At 36.5% G+C, this 22934-nt stretch overlaps 2 protein-coding genes across 3 annotated transcripts; one reads left to right on the forward strand and one right to left on the reverse strand.

Annotated features, from left to right (window-relative positions):
• The first annotated feature begins 116 nt into the window (after positions 1-116).
• On the forward strand, positions 117-1670 carry LOC137833402 (uncharacterized). The gene is made up of 4 exons (XM_068641753.2): positions 117-1049; positions 1125-1316; positions 1389-1468; positions 1589-1670. The coding sequence occupies exons 1-4, from the start codon at positions 117-119 to the stop codon at positions 1668-1670; spliced, it is 1287 nt and encodes a 428-aa protein (XP_068497854.2).
• Positions 1671-11588: 9918 nt separating this feature from the next.
• LOC137831135 (protein MEI2-like 2) lies at positions 11589-22101 on the reverse strand. Of its 2 annotated transcripts, none has more exons than XM_068638682.2 (13): positions 21769-22101; positions 19320-19378; positions 19092-19235; positions 18523-18992; positions 16807-16965; positions 16605-16721; positions 16351-16502; positions 15457-15548; positions 14419-15349; positions 14231-14315; positions 14069-14137; positions 13680-13859; positions 11589-12325 (listed from the first exon to the last, which is right to left on the reverse strand). In XM_068638682.2, exons 2-13 carry the CDS (start codon positions 19363-19365, stop codon positions 12209-12211), a joined length of 2562 nt encoding a protein of 853 aa, XP_068494783.1. In that variant the 5' UTR covers positions 19366-19378; positions 21769-22101; the 3' UTR covers positions 11589-12208. The 2 variants fall into 2 exon arrangements, with proteins under 2 accessions (XP_068494783.1, XP_090159329.1); XM_090303203.1 differs by having other exon boundaries at positions 18523-18956; positions 21769-22091.
• Between the last annotated feature and the right edge of the window lie 833 nt (positions 22102-22934).

Here is a 22934-nt window from a genome sequence, read left to right on the forward strand (position 1 = left end):
CACATAAAGAAAAATTTGTCAAGGCATGGATAGATAAGGTGATGCACTTAGGAAACACAACAAGTAACAGAGTTGAGGCGGCACACTGGAGCCTAAAGAGAGTTCTTCAGAATTCGATGGGGGATTTATGTTTCTGCTGGGATTCCATCAATAAGATGATTATTTTACAACATAATGCAATCAAAGATTCATTCCAAAAGAGTTTGCATGTGGTTGGACATCGGTTCAAGGTTACAGCTTACAAAAAATTGTTAGGTTTTGTGTCTAAATATGCTTTGAACCTTATTTCAGAAGAACTTGATAGGGTTAAATCAGTGGGGTTTGATAAAAGTAGGTGTGGATGTAGTCTTACATGTACTCATGGTCTTCCTTGTGCGTGTCAATTGGCTTCATTTGGTGTTGGTAGCATACCACTTAAATCAGTACATGTGATGTGGACTCGTTTAAGTTTTGAAGACATTGCTACTGAACAATCTTCATCTGAGTTGTCAATTGATAAAAAGTTTGAGGTCATCGCGAAGCGGTTTAAAGAGTTGGATGTTGCAGGTAAGGTTAACATCAAAAGTAAATTGCAGGATATTGCCTTTCCAGAGAAAACATCTATTTACGCACCAGATCATAAGGTGAAAACAAAAGGTGCTGTAAAGATGTCTCGTCCAACCAAATTCATGAGATCAACTAAGCGAATCCCTTCTTATTTTGAACATGTGGATTTCTTACACTCACAACATGATAGTTGTGCAAGCAAAAAATCTAATGAAGAAAGCTTACCAGAAATTGTACCAGCAAAATGTATTCCTTTCCTTGATCAGTTCCCTGTAGGGTATCATCCATATATTGTTGATGTTGTTGACGTTAAGGCTGATGACCATTGTGGCTACCGTGCTGTTGCTGCCCAATTGGGAATGGGAGAGGAGTCATGGGCTGTTGTTCGAATGAATTTGTTAAAAGAACTAAGTGAATGGAGACAAGAATATGTTCAACTCTTTGGTGGTGATGATAGATATGAATACTTGAAGAAGTCACTTCTAGTGGAACACATGTCTATGGTACCAACCACTAACACCATTTCATTTTTACATTGCATTTCTTTATTTAACTTTGTTTCTTAATTGTACTTGCAGGCAGGAACAAATAAGTGGATGACAATTCCAGACATGGGATACGTTATTGCAAATCGGTATAATGTCACTCTTGTTTCTTTGTCCATGTTACAATCATTGAGTATTTTTCCTTTAAGAACCCAAGCACCAAGTAACTTCCGTCAACACCGAATCATTGCAATTGGACATGTCCACGGAAATCATTTTGTCCAGGTATAAACCAAACCAATCAAGATTGATGTGGTAAATCAAGATTTGTGTACCTTATATTTATTACCTTTATAGGTCAAGCTCAAAGATGGTTGTCCAATTCCACCTACGGATATATTGTGGGCATCACATCGTTATCCGGCGGCCCAAACTTGGTCAACATACTACACTAGCCGGATACAAGTTTATACCCAACTAATGTCCATTAGACTATTTGTAATTATAACATTTGTAATAGCATAATTTAGATTTATGGATGTTTAGTACATTTGCAGTTGTCCTACACACAATGTTGAATTCACTGAAGTTTGTGAATACGGATATAAAAATCCGGAACTGCTCGTTGCTTACGGATAAAAATATCCGTAAGTCACACTTGTGCCTACGGATAAAAATATCCAGAAGTCGCAGTTATGCCTACGGATAAAAATATTCGGAACCCATACTTGTGCCTACGGATAAAAAATATCCGGAAGTCGCAGTTATGCCTACGGATAAAAATATCCGGAACCCACATTTGTGCATACGGATAAATAAATCCGAAAGTGTGTAAATTGTCTACAGATAAAAGTATGCGTAAGCCAGTGATTTGTGTACTAAAATAAAAGTAACGTGAAGCAAGAACCGATAAGGATCATATTGAAACATATAAATAAGGTTCAGATACATTGTCATGGATAAAAATATTACATAAAAAGAAATCGTAATACATCTGACATATTGAGAAATCCTAATCAATCATTCCTACGTGCATGTCTCCTGACATAAACAGCTCTTTCATCAGTCGCTCCTCGTGCAAACATAATGGCTGCTTGTATGCCTTCCCAAACAGGGCTGCCCTCCACGACATCGCCATGATCAAGTAATGGCTGCAATGTCTCTGTAATTCTACAACAAATACCCTACAAGCATGAATGACATACTATTAGAAAAAAACAATAGAAATTAATATGTTAACAAGGTTAGAAGCATACTAGAGCAGGATGTGACTCCTCATGATGACTTGGCACTGCTTCGTGATGACGTGCATCTGAGGGTACCGGTACAAGACGGTCATCCTCATCTGTATTAATCACATATGGATGTGATACAGATCTAAACCAACCCATGTACTCTTGAACGCAAGCGTCAGGATGACGTGCTATGGCATAGTCATGTATGACATAATCATTGAAATGTAACCTTCGACGGTCCATTTCATTTGTATCCGGATGACCATGTCCAATTACAGATGGGTTGCGAGGGATGATCTGTGTATAGCCATACTGACGCAGAACACGTTCTGGCATGTGCAGCTGTGCCCAATTTCCAAGCCTCAAATAACGACAGAATAAGGAAATCCACTCGAATGGACTTTCTTCCCCGTGCTCGTTGTATGGACAAAACCGAATGGAAGCTGGTGTCAATGTATCCAACTGTGATCGAACAACAACAATTGAAGTACCTTTTCCAGCATCATACAGCCTGCACCGAGGTTGATCTTCAAAATACAATGCTTGCATACGTCTCATCCCTATAGACGGGAAATGCTCATAAATCCACCCCTGCAACAATGTTGCATAACCAGCTAGTTGCTTTGTGTTTGCATAACTACAATCTCCTAGCTGCTCATACATGTGAGTTAGGGCAGCTGCTGCCCAAGAATATCCCCCGGTAAGCCTCAAATCAACAAAAAATCCAAGATAAAACACACTTACTGATGTAACACTCTTGTCCGCAAAAATAGTGCAACCGACAAGGTGAAGTAAGTATGCTCTGGCAGTCACAGTCCACTGCCTCCTTGAGCATGCATCTTGATACACTTCTCTTAACCAGCTCAGGCGCACATGAGCTCCCCGGCAGTGTCTTGTTTCTTCATATGCAAGTGCACGGTCAACACGGAGGGCTTCTACCAATAAATCAGTCGCCGAATCAGAATCTAAGGTTTCCTGCGTGTAAAACTGACCGACAATGGGTAAATGTAACAAATTTGACACATCATCAAGAGTGATGGTCATCTCCCCAACCGGTAAATGAAAACTGTTTGTCTCTGCATGCCACCTCTCTACAAAAGCACACAGCAGTCCTCGGTCTAGACTCTCATAACTAGCATGAAGTAGGCCACCTAAGCCAGACAATTCTACAGCAGCTTCTATGCGCTCATGAGGTGCTCCTAACTTATTTATCTTCCTCCCATGTGAAACGACCTTCAGCTCACCACGATCCTACAATAATCAACATATATCATCAATAATCAGGAATACATAACAAATACAAAAATTTATTTTTCATTACTTACCAAACCATCCCACAACTGTTTGGCTACGTGATGTTCATAATTAACAAGTAAGGACTTATCCAATGGCCCTCCTGGATAGCCTTCATCATCAACTTCAACTTCTTCTTGTTCAATATAATCTTCAAACTCTTCATTTGGAATTGAAGTACTAGGCCCACCCCGTTTTCTTCTAATCGATGCAGTTGGACGCACACGATCCAAATTAGAACTTCCTCCACCTCTAGTCCGCACCATCTTACATTTCATAAAAGTAACATTCAATCCAACATATATAACAAAATTATAACACATATAGTTTAAAACACTTGTGAAAAATTTCACACTAATACGGATATTAATATCCGCAGAACAATAACAACATTCTGGATAAAAATATCCGCAAGTCAAACGTAGCTTATGGATAAAAATATCCGGAACCCACTTTTGAATTACGAACAAAAATATCCGGAACCTATTCTTGAACTACGGACAAAAATATCCGCAAGCCACTATTCAAGTGCGGATGAAAAAATCCGGATGCCAATATTCATGTGCGGATAAATTTATCCGGAAGCTAATGCTGATCTACGGATAAAATTATCCGGAAGCAAATGGTGATCTGCGGATAAAATTATCCAGAATGCACTACTCTACGAAGAAAAAATGATGAACGGTACCTTGACTTCTTTGACGATGAAGCTCACTCTGCGAAGGTGGCTCACGGTGTCTCCCTGCAACTTCACGGTGGCTCAAGGTGGCTACTGCTGCTTCACGGTGAAAGGCACAACTGAAGAAGAAGAACCCTATTTGTTGGGTGCTTGCATTGGGTGCAGATCATAATATATGTGTTTTTAATTTCATTAAGGGTAAGGCTCATTCTCCCTGCACCCAATGCTTTGTGACTGGCACCCAATCAGATTTGTGAAAAGACCATATTACCCTTAATGAAATTAAAAACACTTAAATTATGATCTGCACCCAATGCCTGCACCCAACAATAGGGTTCTTCTTCTTCTTCTTCTTCTTCACCGTGAAGCAGCAGCCACCGTGAAGCAGCAGCCACCGTGAAGTTGCAGGGAGACACCGTGAGCCACCGTGAGCCACCGTGAGCAGAGTTGGTTTGCTTCGTCGTGAGTGCTTCATCGTCAAAGAAGTTGAGGTACCGTTCATGGATTTTTCTTCGTAGAGTAGTACATTCCGGATAATTTTATCCGCAGATCACCATTTGCTTCCGGATAATTTTATCCGTAGACCACCATTTGGTTCCGGATAAATTTATCCGCAGAAGAATATTGGCATCCGGATTTTTTCATCCGGACTTGAATAATGACTTACGGATATTTTTATCCGTAGTGCAAGAATTGGTTCCGGATTTTTTTGTTCGTAATTCAAAAGTGGGTTCCGGATATTTTTATCTGTAAGCTACGTTTGACTTGTGGATATTTTTATCCGGATTGTTGTTATTGGTCTGCGGATATTAATATCCGTATTAGTGTGAAATTTTTCACAAGTGTTTTAAACTATATGTGTTATAATTTTGTTATATATGTTGGATTGAATGTTACTTTTATGAAATGTAAGATGGTGCGGACTAGAGGTGGAGGAAGTTCTAATTTGGATCGTGTGCGTCCAACTGCATCGATTAGAAGAAAACGGGGTGGGTCTAGTACTTCAATTCCAAATGAAGAGTTTGAAGATTATATTGAACAAGAAGAAGTTGAAGTTGATGATGAAGGCTATCCAGGAGGGCCATTGGATAAGTCCTTACTTGTTAATTATGAACATCACGTAGCCAAACAGTTGTGGGATGGTTTGGTAAGTAATGAAAAATAAATTTTTGTATTTGTTATGTATTCCTGATTATTGATGATATATGTTGATTATTGTAGGATCGTGGTGAGCTGAAGGTCGTTTCACATGGGAGGAAGATAAATAAGTTAGGAGCACCTCATGAGCGCATAGAAGCTGCTGTAGAATTGTCTGGCTTAGGTGGTCTGCTTCATGCTAGTTATGAGAGTCTAGACCGAGGACTGCTGTGTGCTTTTGTAGAGAGGTGGCATGCAGAGACAAACAGTTTTCATTTACCGGTTGGGGAGATGACCATCACTCTTGATGATGTGTCAAATTTGTTACATTTACCCATTGTCGGTCAGTTTTACACACAGGAAACCTTAGATTCTGATTCGGCGACTGATTTATTGGTAGAAGCCCTCCGTGTTGACCATGCACTTGCATCTGAAGAAACAAGACACTGTCGGGGAGCTCATGTGCGCCTTAGCTGGTTAAGAGAAGTGTATCAAGATGCATGCTCAAGGAGGCAGTGGACTGTGGCTGCCAGAGCATACTTACTTCACCTTGTCGGTTTCACTATTTTTGCGGACAAGAGTGCTACATCAGTAAGTGTGTTTTATCTTGGATTTTTTGTTGATTTGAGGCTTACCGGGGGATATTCTTGGGCAGCAGCTGCCCTAACTCACATGTATGAACAGCTAGGAGATTGTAGTTATGCAAATACAAAGCAACTAGCTGGTTATGCAACATTGTTGCAGGGGTGGATTTATGAGCATTTCCCGTCTATAGGGATGAGACGTATGCAAGCATTGTATTCTGAAGATCAACCTCGGTGCAGGCTGTATGATGCTGGAAAAGGTACTTCAATTGTTGTTGTACGATCACAGTTGGATACATTGACACCAGCTTCCATTCGGTTTTGTCCATACAACGAGCACAGGGAAGAACGTCCATTCGAGTGGATTTCCTTATTCTGTGGTTATTTGAGGCTTGGAAATTGGACACAGCTGCACATGCCAGAACGTGTTCTGCGTCAGTATGGCTATACACAGATCATCCCTCGCAACCCATCTGTAATTGGACATGGTCATCCGGATACAAATGAAATGGACCGTCGATGGTTACATTTCAATGATTATGTCATACATGACTATGCCATAGCACGTCATCCTGACGCTTGCGTTCAAGAGTACATGGGTTGGTTTAGATCTGTATCACATCCATATGTGATTAATACAGATGAGGATGACCGTCCTGTACCGGTACCCTCAGATGCACGTCATCACGAAGCAGTGCCAAGTCATCATGAGGAGTCACATCCTGCTCTGGTATGCTTCTAACCTTGTTAAGATATTAATTTCTATTGTTTTTTTCTAATAGTATGTCATTCATGCTTGTAGGGTATTTGTCGTAGAATTACAGAGACATTGCAGCCATTACTTGATCATGGCGATGTCGTGGAGGGCAGCCCTGTTTGGGAAGGCATACAAGCAGCCATTACGTTAGCACGAGGAGCGACTGATGAAAGAGTTGTTTATGTCAGGAGACATGCACGTAGGAATGATTGATTAGGATTTCTCAATATGTCAGATGTATTACGATTTCTTTTTATGTAATATTTTGATCCATGACAATGTATCTGAACCTTAATTATATGTTTCAATATGATCCTTATCGGTTCTTGCTTCACGTTACTTTTATTTTATATGTTTCAATATGATCCTTATATGTTTCAATATGATCATTAGTACAGAAATCACTGGCTTACGCATATATTTATCCGTAGGCAAAAGTATGACTTACGGATATTTTTATCCGTAGGCATAATTGTGACTTCCGGATTTTTTTATCCGTAGGCATAACTGTGACTTCCGGATTTTTTTATCCGTAGGCATAACAGTGACTTCCGGATTTTTTTATCCGTAGGCATAACAGTGACTTCCGGATTTTTTTATCCGTAGGCAAAAGTGTGACTTACGGATATGTTTATCCGTAGGCATAGCAGACTCTTCCGGTTATTTTTATCCATAGGCAAAAGTGTGACTTACGGATATTTTTATCCGTAGACATATATTTTTATCCGTATTCACAAACTTCAGTGAATATTGTAGGACAATTGCAAATGTACTAAACATCCATAAATCTAAATTATGCTATTACAAATGTTATAATTACAAATATCGTCTAATGGACATTAGTTGGGTATAAACTTGTATCCGGCTAGTGTAGTATGTTGACCAAGTTTGGGCCGCCGGATAACGATGTGATGCCCACAATATATCCGTAGGTGGAATTGGACAACCATCTTTGAGCTTGACCTATAAAGGTAATAAATATAAGGTACACAAATCTTGATTTAGCACATCAATCTTGATTGGTTTAGTTTATACCTGGACAAAATGATTTCCGTGGACATGTCCAATTGCAATGATTCGGTGTTGACGGAAGTTACTTGGTGCTTGGGTTCTTAAAGGAAAAATACTCAATGATTGTAACATGGACAAAGAAACAAGAATGACATTATACCGATTTGCAATAACATATCCCATGTCTGGAATTGTCATCCACTTATCTGTTCCTGCCTGCAAGTACAATTGACAAACAAAGTTAAATAAAGAAATGCAATGTAAAAATGAAATGGTTTTAGTGGTTGGTACCATAGACATGTGTTCCACTAGAAGTGAGTTCTTCAAGTATTCATATCTATCATCACCACCAAAGAGTTGAACATATTCTTGTCTCCATTCACTTAGTTCTTTTAACAAATTCATTCGAACAACAGCTCATGACTCCTCTCCCATTCCCAATTGGGCAGCAACAGCACGGTAGCCACAATGGCCATCAGCCCTAACGTCAACAACATCAACAATATATGGATGATACCCTACAGGGAACTGATGAAGGAAAGGAATACATTTTGCTGGTACAATTTCTGGTAAGCTTTCTTCATTAGATTTTTTGCTTGCACAACTATCATGTTGTGAGTGTAAGAAATCCACATGTTCAAAATAAGAAGGGATTCGCTTAGTTGATCTCATGAATTTGGTAGGACGAGACATCTTTACAGCACCTTTTGTTTTCACCTTATGATCTGGTGCGTAAATAGATGTTTTCTCTGGAAAGGCAATATCCTGCAATTTACTCTTGATGTTAACCTTACCTGCAACATCCAACTCTTTAAACCGCTTCGCGATGACCTCAAACTCTTTATCAATTGACAACTCAGATGAAGATTGTTCAGTAGCAATGTCTTCAAAACTTAAACGAGTCCACATCACATGTACTGATTTAAGTGGTATGCTACCAACACCAAATGAAGCCAATTGACACGCACAAGGAAGACCATGAGTACATGTAAGACTACATCCACACCTACTTTTATCAAACCCCACTGATTTAACCCTATCAAGTTCTTCTGAAATAAGGTTCAAAGCATATTTAGACACAAAACCTAACAATTTTTTGTAAGCTGTAACCTTGAACCGATGTCCGACCACATGCAAACTCTTTTGGAATGAATCTTTGATTGCATTATGTTGTAAAATAATCATCTTATTGATGGAATCCCAGCAGAAACATAAATCCCCCATCGAATTCTGAAGAACTCTCTTTAGGCTCCAGTGTGCCGCCTCAACTCTGTTACTTGTTGTGTTTCCTAAGTGCATCACCTTATCTATCCATGCCTTGACAAATTTTTCTTTATGTGGACGTAACCATGTATCCATCACATAATCAACAAATATAGGCCAAGGAGAACAGACAACTCGAAGAGCATTGACACGATCTTCAAAGGCCTCAACAATATCACAATCCACAACAGATCCCCACACTTCCATTACTTGATCCCATGCCTCTCTTGGATGCACCAACATTTTACATTTTGCTTTCACATTTTTATCAATGTGAAACCGACATAGCAAATTATAAGCTTCAGGAAACACCATTCTAATTGCATTCATTAAGGCAACATCTCTATCACATACCACCACCCTAGGGCATGAATACTCTTAAAAACAACCCTTTAAGTCTGTCAAGGGCCCAAAAAAAATTATTTTCCTTTTCTGCTGCTAGTAAACAAAATGCAACGGAGAAAGTCAAACCTGTAGACGTAATCCCAACAACCTCAAGTAACGGCATCCTATACTTGTTCGTCTTGTACGTACTATCCATTAATATGACAATGTTAAATGAGTTCACCAATTTTACTGAATCTGGGTGTGTCCAAAATATATCTTGCACAATATTAGAGACCTCATCGCACCTACACCAATGCACGTACCTGTCTCGCTCTAGTAACAACATCAGTTGTTGCATTTCTGTTCTGTGACCTCGTTGTGATCTTCGGTGAACAGTGATTGCATTATAAACCTGCTTAATCGTTGTCACATTCTTCTCATTTCTCTCTTTCATGGTTAGTAAAATATTTCTTGGCTTCACCGCAGTTTTACTCATATCCTCAACCATAACCTTTTCCTCTATACTTAACCTTCCAGCATAGGGATGACTCACCATTGTCTCTGCCAAGTCATGATTGTGAGAACCACAAATTAATTCAACCTTCCACCCTTGACCACCTTTGACTGGTTTGCCTCGCAATCTGAAAGGACACTCACACTTCCTACTTCCAGTTTGACTGACATCTACTTCTTTTTTATACCGTCTGTATTTACCTCCTCTCTCACAACCTAACAATACATAGGTCATCCTTCCTCGTTGGCCCGTCCATGTATCTGACCTTAATATAACAATGACAAACCCATAACTATAGCCAACACTTCTCGCCCAATCTAACTGCTCATCTCGATCACGAAATACATACAATAACATTCTTAAAAATTTAAAAGAACATCTTGATCATCATGCCAAATTTAAAAATAATTCATATAAAAAACATTCACAACCCAACATTGACCATACCTCATTTGTAGAAAATGCCTCACTACATTCATGTGCCCTGTGTTCATTATCTAATGCGTTATAACTTGTTGACTGCTCCAGATCAACATCATCTAATCCATCCCACACATCAATCTCCCCTAAAACTCCCATGTATGACTCTGTTGTATCCATTCGGTTGCTGAAAAAAATGAACACTTCACTTCCGGATAAATTAATCCATAACCAAAAAAATATCAACAGTTAACTTCCGGATATATATATCCGTAAGGCAATATTATGAACTACGGATATTTTCATCCGTAAGGCAAATACTAGTCCCGGATATTTTCATCCATAAGGCAATATTATGAACTACGGATATTTGCATCCGTAAGGCAAATACTAGTTCCGGATATTTTCATCCGTAAGGCAAATATGAACTACGGATATCAGCGTCCGTAGGCAAATCCTAGTTCCGGATATTATTATCCGTATACAAAATTTTGACTTCCGGATATTAATATCCGTAGGCAGAAAATTTGAATTCCGGATTCCGATATCCGGGACCAGCTGAGCTCGAGAAAATAACCAAAGACGAACGAAAATGGATTACTTACCTCATTAACTTGCCAAACGAAGCTTACACTCAACTTAGCAACAATGAACGAAGCACAACCTTCTCTTTTGCAGCTCAAACCAAAGCTGCACACATTCATGAACTTCTTCTTCCTCACCATTCAATGTTTTCATAAATGAAGAAGACAAGGGAATTTTTGGATTTTAAAAAATGTGTCGGGTGCCAATCACAATTGATCGGGTGCAGGAAGCAATTGCCTAAGGGTAATATGGTCTTTTCACAAATCTGATTGGGTGCCAATCACAAAGCATTGGGTGCAGGGAGAATGTGCCTAAAATTTATGTTTCTAAAAACCTATTATTGAATTAAAAGTGTAAGGGATGACTAAAAATTTGTGAGCTGTCGAATCGTCCATGGTGCAAACTTCAAAGATTCTTCCCTAAATTTTTTCTTTTCAATTCTGTTGAACATCATTTTAGGTCCAGCACAGGTGTATTTCTGAGACTTCACAGTTTTTTATCATAAGATGCCTCAGATAAAGGAAAACAAATTGATGTACACTATATTCAAACACACTATCAAACTTCAAGACCTTTCCTCAAAGGCGAACCATCCATACTGATCAAAAGGAACAATAATTTTAAGCCATGAAAAGATACAATCAGGCAACCTTGCTTTGCTCGATCCATTTTTTTTCATAATTCCAAAATACCTTTTTCCCAACTGCAAAGGTTTACATGCATATATCTAAGTAGAAATTATGAGACATTAATAAATGAGAAAGACTCGGTTTTATAATAGAGTTTGGTAGAACAGTGCTTTACAGAGCCTCCAATATTTCAAAAGCACAAATGCAATGGCAAGAAACCAGTTCACAACTTCACATCTTTACAGACATTCACATTCTTTTGGCTACAATTGACAAACATTCATAAATAGGATAGTTCCCTGTTCCCATTCTATACAGACTATTTCCCCATAAAGTGTTTTTTTTTTCATATACACGTTAGCCATATAAGCAAATGGCCACAAGAGCCTTAACAGAAGAAGAAAAAAAATAACAAAATCCCAGACAGAGTCAATCCTGCACAATCTGGCATGCATGCTGCTTTAGAAACTAACCACTCAGCAATACACTCCAAGTTATTCTTTTCCACTGGTTGTAAAACAATGGTTTCTCTACACATCAACAAGCTGCTCTCTGCATCTTTTATGATTATTGACATATTCGAAGTCTCCACCCGCTGATAACTGGGTTGCTCCCTTCATCTTTATACAGCTTTTTTTTTGTTTTTTATGAATCAGCTTTGTACACCTTAGGATCACCAATGCAATAGTTAGAACTCCCAGACCCCATTTATTGTGGCTAGGAACAATATGTCTAACAAATGGTTAATCTTTCTCTAACTTCAGATCCAAATTGCCCTTTGGGCTCTCCAACAAGTCACCTGAATAGGATCCATCTGGTTGACGAATGCATATATTCAAATTGCTGGATAGAAAATGTTCCTAGATGGTAAGCAGTGAAAGAAATTGTCAGACAAAACCATCGAAATCTAAGTTAAAGGAATAAATAACTGATCAATTAATGTGGCAAATAAGAAAAATATAATAAAACAATTCAGCAGTTTAATGTTCAACCGAAAAGTGAACCGATAGCTCAAATCTGACTTCACAATCAAACAACTCTCGAAAGGTGAAATAGACAATGTAATTTATAATACACTATTCAGAACTAGTGCAGTTTAAGTCTACAACCCTCAGGTATGTCATTTAGTCTCTTTTTGGATTAGTGGATGGACAGTAAGGGAGTGGAAAAAAAATAAAGAGAAATAGAAAAGCAAATGAGGTTGTTTGGATTAAGTGTAAGAGACAGAAAAGAGATGGTAGTTTGTTTTTTGTGTAATGAGTGTATTACTCATGCATCCAGAATGAGTGCATAATCAATTATGATTAATCATAATAGATTATTCTACACTTTTAACCCATATAATCAATTATGATGGTGGAAGCATAATGATTATGTGGGCTCAACAACAGCATTTTCACGTGCTGTAATCAAATGTTTTCTGAGTTAGGAAAGGGCATTTTCGTTAAACCAGCAAAGTGAGCCTGGCTTTTCTTTCAAATCTTACCACTATAGAGGAGAAACCCACCCTTGTGGACCACACCCCTTATTTCTATTCATTTCAGTGCTCCTCCGTTGAAGCAAAGGTCACACCACACCGTTCCTTTCATTCAGCATCAATACTAAATCCACGGGATATAAACAGTGTTAAGTGAACATGTGTATACATAGAGTTAAGTTTTCACCTCTAACTTGATACTTCAAAATTGATAAGAAAACGATAAACTCTGATTGACAATTTCAGTAGAAACTTGGTAGGACGCACAACTTCAAGCTTCAAACAATATGGAGTCATCAACTTGCCAACATAAAATTCCCTTCTCCAAGATAAGTCTACAACTTCTTATATGAAAATTAACCCCTTCACTTCAAGTTCCATGTACAACCTATGGTTTGGTAACAGTTGTTGAGTTCATGCAGCTTGAGGTCTGCCCACTTTTGTAGTAGCTTAATATTATTGTCTTAAAGTTAAATTTGAGAAACAGTTGTGTCAGGCTTACAAGCACATTGTGATAATTTAGTCCAGGAGGAAACAAAAATTATATTAACCCTTGATGTTTGACCTAGTCTAATGCTTCATCCTAATTGCTGTAACTAAAAATTGAAGGTGAAAATGTATAATCATGAATTCCAAATAATCCACTTATAATTTTTAAGACTTGCATGACTTCTAAGCTCAGAACCAATGTGTTCATGCAGTAATCTTGCAATTGCAATTGGTAGTAATCACATTACCTGGTCACTAGTATCCTGGCCCTCTGAATGAAAAAGAATTGGCCGGCATCGTTTGTCCTCATTCATTAAGCTTGAATTCTGAAAATGCATCACAAGTGCAGCCTTTCCTTGTATCCGTGCATATGCCAGTGAAGCAACCTTCTCACTGTTGAACTTCTCCCACTTTTTCCCATTCAAGGCCTACATAAATTTCCATGATAGACTTCTTAACAGTATACTTCTCCAGATCAGGACATGTTTCAACACTCGCAAATTACCAGAACTTATCAATAAAATACTTTTAATCTTATATTCAAATTTACCTTTTAAGTGAAGGAAATTGGAAACCACAGGAGAATTTAAAAATAGTAACAGAATACCTCAGACGTAAAAATGTATAGAATTCAAACCTTATAGAAGGGGATGATGTGTGAAGGAGACACCATGTTGATAAAAGCATAACCCACATTACACTTATTCTGCAAGCAAAAATAGGCATTAAGAAGAATTAAGTCATCCTGGGATGAGAAATTCCCCAAACTTAATAAAAAAGATATGTAGGATGTGTATACCTTAAAGTCAATTGGCAAGTACAGAAAGTCATAAGTACCCCGGTGATTCTCATCAATTGCAGCAAGCAACATCTTTGAGGTATACCTTAAAACCAACCAGAAAAGCCCAAAGTCATCAAGAAATTCACCAATTACCATCCTTGTTAAATTGTTGGTATACTAGGATATACTAGTTTAGTTGTTCTTACTTGTTAGGAATGTTTTTAATCATTAAAGTAGTTCTTGCATCTTCACCACTGACGATTTTGTCAAGATCAAGCTGGTACAATTTCTTACTTTCCATTTGGTTCCCAGCATTGTCAGGTCGTCTACTTTGTCCACGTCCAGCTAATCCATCAATGTTAGCTGCTCCTTGTCCAGTATACGAACTATTTCCAAGGAACAAGGAACCAGGCCTAGGAAGTGACATCATTCTGAAATTAGGAGAACTAATTTCAGCGGTATTTCCTGACAGACCAGCTCCTATGGATGCATGACCACCCATGTTCATCATAAAATTCCCTTCACTCTGATTTAAATTCCCAAACCCAACAGGGCTCATGAGAGAAGCTTCAGGTGATTCAGGGAAGTAGCTAAAATGCCTATCAAGTGGAAGGCCAGATGGAGCAGATCCAACATGATGATGAGAATGGGAGCCAAGAAAAGGACTTCGATGACTAGTATAAGGAAAACCCTGCCTTTGGACTCCAGACGTAAATGGAAGCCCCACAGAAGATGAAGACCATGAAGTGTTTGAATGCTCAGAGTAAGGAGTTGGACTTCCCCAAAGAAATTGAGGACCAGACAGTGTTCCAATACTTGATGCACCTGAATTTGATTCACCAAAATTAGATATAGGCCTAGGACTTGCATTTACATTTTTCTCAGGAAAGGAGATAGACTGCTGAAAAGCTGCTCCTTGTGTTGATCCGGAGTTTGAAAACAGCTGATTTGTAATTCTTCCAGGGTCCTTGCCAATTGGCGCAATCTTGGGAGAGGTTGTTGCATGTGGCGAAAGAATTGCAGCCAATCCAGACAAATGGCTGGTATTAATTGGACTGGCATGACCCAAACCAGGGGACTTGCTAAAAGAACCTAATGAATTATGTTCAACCGGACTACCAAATTGTGCCCAGGTACCTGAGAAAAAATTGACAACTAATTTTATCAAGTAACTGAGAATACCTTGCTAAAATGATAAAGTAGAATGGGAATGTGAAAAATGATTGAATTTAAGATATCATTACCAGGAGGAGAATTGGCCAAGGGTGAACCTACTTGATGCCTAAAAGTTCGGGCTTCATCTTGTTCCAGTTCCTGACTCAGTTGTTGCATCAAGCTAACACGAGAAAAAGCGTTACTATTTTACTTATAAGTTTAATTACATAGATAATAACATTGTCAGTGGCACAAGAACATATAGAATAATATTAGCTAAAACCATATCAAACAAAATTATGGCCAGGAAAAAAACAAAAAAGGCAAAACAGATGAAAGCTTGAAAAGACCAAAGCCTCAAGTGTTGACAAGAATGATGTATTGATCAAGAATTACATGCACACTGTACAGTCACAAAAAGGGGGTCCTAAACATGTAGTTAGAGTTCCACATAAAGGTGAGAATAAAGATCAACAGAAGCAATTATCTTGTACAGACCTCATACATCCACCAAAAGTGTATTACATTTCAAAACAGATTGGTACAAAACTTTGAATGCAGAAATAATAACTTTATTTCTTAACATCTATTTCTTTCCAGATTCAAATTATACATTTGCAAGGACTTAGAAGCCTAAAGATTCCCTACAGAGTAACTAGTGTATAGACACCAATACATTACTGCATTCAGTGTGCAGATAAAATGAAAATTGGCATGACAACATGAAAGGTGTGGAAATCAGAGAAAATAGAATAGCTGAATTAAATCCATGTATTGAAATTGAAATTCACTTATATAAATGGGATATTTATAACATCACTTTAGGATAACAAAATTTTAAAGGATGTATACAATAGATATTCTTGGGTATACGTATACCTCTATTGTCAAAAACTTTCAAGTATGTCAATAAATCAGGTCAAGGGAGAAAATTATTTATGCAGCAAATATGTTATGCCAAACAAGGATAAAATCCAACTTACTTTCTACGTGCTCCACCAGGGCGACTGGGTTCAAGTTTTATGCGTTTCCCAGCAATGTCCCTTCGATTTAATGCTTTAAGAGCTGCCTCTGCTGCTCTAACGTCATAAAATTCAATAAATTTATGGTGCCTCTTATGCGGTGTTTCCCTGATCTGAAATTTTAACACAAAATTACAACTACTCCAAGCACTAGATAAAAATTAAGTAGTGACAAAAGAAAATACATTTGAGATGAACAAATAAACAAATTTTACCTCCTTGACCTCACCATAAGCCCCAAATATTTGCCGAAGGTCATCATTTGAGACGGATGGGTCTAAATTGAACACTACAAGGGTTCCTTGATTTATATCTTTTTCTGAAGGGTTATCCTGAAACAACCAGAAGAAAGATGAAATAACTAAAAAGGCAACATAAAAAAATAACAGCTATTAAGTAATGCCACAAAAATCAAACCTTCGGAATTGAAAAATGAATATCAAGTTTTCTACGTCTCAAGGGTTTGTTTTGTAAAGTACGCATGGCCGTACGAGCAGCTCGAATGTCGTAGTATGATATCATCACAAAGCCTCTATGTTTGCATGCTGTGTACAAAGTTCTGATAGCCCCATATTGCTATCAAATAAAAAGGAAAAAAATCAACAATAAGAATAGATAAGAAAAGGTTGAAAATGATTTTTCCACTTGTACAAAAAGGCAGAATAGATAACTAAAACATACTCTATTTAAGCTCCAACTAGAATTTTGTCACACCAATTCTACTAGGTAACAATCAGAAAGTCAATAAAGTACAAAAAGGTAAATCAAGGCTTTTCAAATACACCTGTACCTCTCTTTATCTTTTGAGTAGAAATCCATAACCTCTATTCATTTGATGTTTATCATTTTTATATAACTTTTGGAGATTGGAGATGTGGGGGGCAATAATAGGAGCACAATGGGGACAACCAGATCCCATGCACAAACCCAGGCACATATGTGAGGTTTCCAGTCACTAACTGGCCAAATCCACAGCTCTGTTAAGATTTTTACATTCTAACCATTCTCTTTCTTGCTGTTCCAGTTTCATTATACCATAATCAAGTGATTATTAGTTTCCTCTTTGTTAGTAAAAGTAAATGTTACAACAGATTACCTTAAAATATACTATTCTTTTAGAATTCAGGCTAAACATGTAAAGAATAGTGCCCCCACCGCCTAACAATTAATTGCCTCTTACACAATACTTTATATTGACAGAGACATTCACACTGATAATCAATCAGCAGGAAAAAAAGATTACAAACCAATTTTGTAGCAAAAGTTGCACTAATAATCCATGACTTCGTCCAAAATGCAAAGATCAATAGACTTCAATACTACTAATAGATATCAGAGAAACCAAAAAGGAAAGAAAAGGAAAATGAATGTAAGAAACTGAATAGGAAATATTTCATTAAGTGGTGTTAGAGTACAGCGTAATAAGCTTCTGTTATAATTGAAATTAGCTACACCTGTCACTACCTGACAGCAGTGTAGTTTGTTAGTTTTCAGTAACTCTGTTACTTTGTTTTCTCTGCTCTATAAAGAGACACTTTATGTAATCATCAGTTCAGTGAATAAAATACTTTCTCCTCTGTGAACATGTCTGAAGAATTACATATTCTTTCCCAGCCAAGGTCTTATGTCACAAATAACATCATTAGTCCTATTAAAAAAAGAAGTCTAGTCACTATAAAATTGCTACCTTCATATTTAGTAAATTTCAAGCTTAACAAAATAATTGGAAAACATTACTCTTGACAAATTTAAAGAAGCTAACAGATTAAAAGGTTGAATAATAGGAAACTTTTTAACTTCATAACAAAAAAATTACTGCTAAAACAACCATATAAGTAGTTTTCTTAGAAAATTATTTTTAAAAAGGTTAAGCAAGAAATCTCCCTATGAGCAAATAAACCAACTAACAATAATTCAACATGCAAAAGCAAGATTGCCAAACACAGTCTTTATATATAGACATAATTCTATTGAAGGATCAACTCGATGTAAATACCTCAATTATTTATCTTTATTCATATACTTAGGTTTGCATTTTGCAATTAAAGAAGCAAAAGAATGATTACCACACATTAAGCACTGAGTTTAAAAGCAAGTATAACACTGTTGAAGCATTAGGCAAATGTCCAATACCTCAAATAGTGTTCGTAATTCAGAGTCCTCAACGTTACTGTTGATGTTTCGAACAAATAGTGTCCTTGATGGATGCTCTCCATAGGGATGCTCCCCAGCTACAGTACCAACACCATTTGGGATAGCATAGTGACCAATACCATTTGAAGCAACTCCATCTGATATGGTTATCTTGGTCATGCCAATATTAAGGCTCTCTTGGGGTTCACAATCCATCTCAAATTCTCCTCCATTGACAAACAGATCATTTTCATCTAAATCCTCCAGTTGGTTGGGCAATTTACTGAGGTCAAAATCATCCATAATCCCAGCTAAAAGCTCCTCTTCATCATCAGGAAGCATGTTCCCGATTCCACTGGTTTCAAAATCATCAAAAGGATCATGTCCCTCTTCTTCTTTATGAACTTTCTCTAATGTTAGCAAGTTATCATCAACTGGTTGGGCATAATTTTCAGAATCAGTCAAATCTACTGCATATCAACATTAAGAAAGAGAAAAATAAGGGGAGATTATAAATAAATATTTTGAATGATTCCAATCTGTACACCAGAAAATCATTTGATGCTTACACTTTTCATGTGGAAGAACAGGCAGTGAACTAGAAAACAAGCTAATATCACTTGAATCATGGAACACATCAGTTGCTCGTGGTATTCCCCATGCACTGCTTGCCACTTTTTTCCGAGCATTCAGTGAGGAAATCTCAGATGAACCTACAGAAACAACACACAAACTAATCTCAAAAAGAAAATAACTACTATAGAAGAATTTTATGTATTACTGAAAAAGAGGAGAACCTGCGGCAACATGAGCTGGTGAAGAATCCCCATAATTTTTGTCCATTTTCAGTCACTTTCTAAGAATATTGTAAAATGTGACAGAAAGAAAGAGAATTCAGAAAGTCAGATATCTTGAATCAATTACTTGAAGACATCATAAACATTGTGTGAAAAATGTTCCATAAATCGAAAAACTGCCACAATCAAGTAAGTATGCATCACAATTTAGTCTCATTAATGACAGACAAAGATTTCCTTGTAGTTTTTATACCTTTCTTGACTTTGTCTCAGTGACTACAAAGACGAGAGTGAGATGCAATCATTTGTATAATATTCAAAGCAAAGATTACAATCACACCAATATCAATATCTAGTAAGTTGAATTAACCAACAACTATACACATGACATGGTGTTAATCAGTACAACTTTTATATCTAATTTGGATGGATGAAGTTCACAGAATGAAACCAATAATATAGAAATGAGCAGCCTAGTAAGGGTCTGAGGCTAGGAGAATGGGACAAGGGTGAAATTTATGATATCTCACACATCATTATAGAAGTCGTGAATGGTGGGTGTCATGTGAGCTACCCAATTTTTCTTTTTTGATGACATTCCGAATCCACTGCTTCAATATACATGCTGAATTCAACTATGACAAAAGCACAGTACCAACAGCCCTATGAGCCCCAATCACCAATTTAGAAAAGACAGAAAGTAAAGAACACGATGTTAACACTCAACAGATATAACATAGACATTCTGAACCGTTTCATTATGTAACAGAATTCAACTTAGTAGGAAAAATCCACAGGGGAGCTGCACAAATTGTTCAATCACCCATTTAGAATAACGAGCATGATTTTAACAAAGATAACTCCCCAGTTAGTGAGGTTAAGCAAGACAGTAAAACTCAAAGGAACCATTTTGAAATTGAGCACAGACACTTTGAAACTAAGAGTAATATTCTTACTTATAGTGAATATTGAGCACAAACACTTAAACTAATCTCAGTAACAAACTAGTTGACTTAGTAAATAACATATATCTAGCAACATCTCTGTTAACAGGCTCCTTGGAATTCAAAACAAAACAATATGATTCTAATTAAAAATCAAATGTTGTTTGTGGACCAAACAAAAAAATTTCATCCGGTGTAAATGTCTCTGACAATAACGTATCCTGGTAATCTGCATCCAGCTTAAAAAGCAGAAAATAGTAAAAACAGAAAGTGAGAGTGGAAGATTATGCACAAAAATAAAAATTTGGTCACTGAATAAAATGCTATTATGCAATACCTCCGAGATGCTAGTTAAATTTTGAACCAAGACATCCTTTATGAGCTGAAGGTAAGGTGTTCAGACATTTTATTAAGTAACTCAAGATAATATTGATATGGTCAGGTGATTATCACTGGTTTTGGTTGAAAAAGGGTACATTTGGATAAATTTTCGAGAAACAATCCTGGGAGAAAAAAATAAGGAAAAAAAAATCCGTAGACTAAAATCAACTTATATATAAGCTATTTCTCAGCATTTTTTCTCTTATTAACTTCTTTAGAGCTTGATTTTCAATTTATGCTTAAGTTAGTTTTAATTTACCAAAAAATTCTTTTTATTTATTTATTTTTTTCTAAATTGTTCTAGATAAGTTTACCTACCTACTTAAGTGATTATATGTCTCAACAAGCCAGCTAGTTCCCCAGTTTACAACCATGACACTGCTCTTTCTAATATGATTAATCATTATCATAATTACATAGAAGGAATGATGATTAGAAAAATTCAAGTTTGGACTTAACCAGAATCCAAACAGATTGCTTATGTTTTGTATGCATAAAAGCACAAACCTATTCTATCACAGGAAGGAAAGTTTTATAGATTAAATAAAACAAACCATAGAACACCCAGCAGCTAAAGTACTTCCCAACGGCACAATAAGCACAAACAAGCAACCACAGTAAACTCACTCATAGACGATAACCAATACAGCACAAACTTAAACAGGAGAGACTAAACAAAACCAAACAAAAGAACACTAAATAGATGACGCATTTCACAACAGGGAAAGAAAGACCGCATGGTCAACTTAACAAAAAATAACACCAAACTAAACATAACCAAGAAAATTAATCAACTTCACCAAAAGCCACAAAGCAAAGTTTTAAGCACACAGTTACACTCAAATTACACAGCAACACCACCGAAACCCCACACCGAAGAACACCGCTCTTCATCACTCATCAACAGCTCAAGCTTATGCACCAAAACAAGGAAGACCCACTTGCCAGCAAACCCGATCAAGTTCCAAAAAACAAAATTTCAAAGAAAAAAACTAATTTTAACACACCCCTAATACTTGAATAAACATGAATTCAGAAAAAAACAAAACAAAACAAAGAATTAGACTAGGAAACTGAAAAGGAAAAAAACAAAAAAAGAGCAAGAAACCGAAAAATAAGAGTACCTTATGGAAGAGAAGGAAAGAGAGGAGGGGCTAGAGGGGATTCATGGAGGATTGAAATTGAGGAGTGAAGAAAGTTGTGATGATCACGGAAATTGAGAAGAGCAAGGGAAGGAAGCGAAGGGAAGAGCTTCCGTAGAAGCAGAGAAATGTCTTCCTTCTACTCTTCTGCTTCCTCCTGTGTCGCCGGGAAACCAGAGAGTAAGAGTAAGAGAAATTTTCCCGGAAAATCAGAGAGAGAGAGAGAGAAAAAAAAAAAGAAAGAAAAACAAGACACAGAGGAAAATGATTGGAGGGAAGAAAGACAAGCACATCAAAATTAATAAGCTGTTCTTCGTTTTATCATAAAAAAACATATATGTAAATATTTTGCTGTAAAATATGAGATTTATTAAAAAATGGAAACATAAATAATAAAAATAATTTAATTTTTAAGCACTGTATAAAAAATCAGTGTTTAATAAAAAAATAATTATTTAACTAATTTTAAGATTATTATTAAAATTAATTAATTTAGTATATATAATAGTTGTCATAGAGTTCTGTACACTCACTGTATGGAATATTTGTTCAGAATTTTATATTCTTAATTAAAACAAATTATATGAAGTACAATATTTATAAGAAGCAGACAACAGTTATTATATATGATAATATCTTAGTATATTTTTTCATAAAGTACTTGTTTGCATATTTAAATTAAATTTGAATTTTAATAATAATAATAATAAAATAATAATATCTTGGCGTGTGTATTTATATTTTATTCCTAACATTTTGCCACATTGGAATTGTATTTGGAGTCCGTTGACACGAATGCTCAAGATTACACTAGCCCAGTTCCTCTCATGCCTCAATTTTTCTATTATCCTATTATTATTATTATTTAAAGTAAGAAAATTATAAAAATAGATAATTAAATCTCCTCTTATTTAAATTTTTTGAAGGAAAGTATTAAAAATTATAAAAAAAATACACAGTCGGATGAAAAAGAAAAGAGTTTTGCTAAATATGACATGAAACTCGTAATTTTGTAAGTTTTAAAAAATTAATTAAATATATTTAAAAAAGTATATTAAAAATAGATTTGTCACATTTCTATTTTGAATTTAGTTTGCATGATAATTATCCATTTGCTTTGAAGATATTCCTTCACATTTTTTTATTAT

This window comes from Phaseolus vulgaris, chromosome 6, assembly GCF_051622355.1.
Source record: "Phaseolus vulgaris cultivar YP4 chromosome 6, ASM5162235v1, whole genome shotgun sequence".
NCBI classification, from domain to species: Eukaryota; Viridiplantae; Streptophyta; class Magnoliopsida; order Fabales; family Fabaceae; genus Phaseolus; species Phaseolus vulgaris.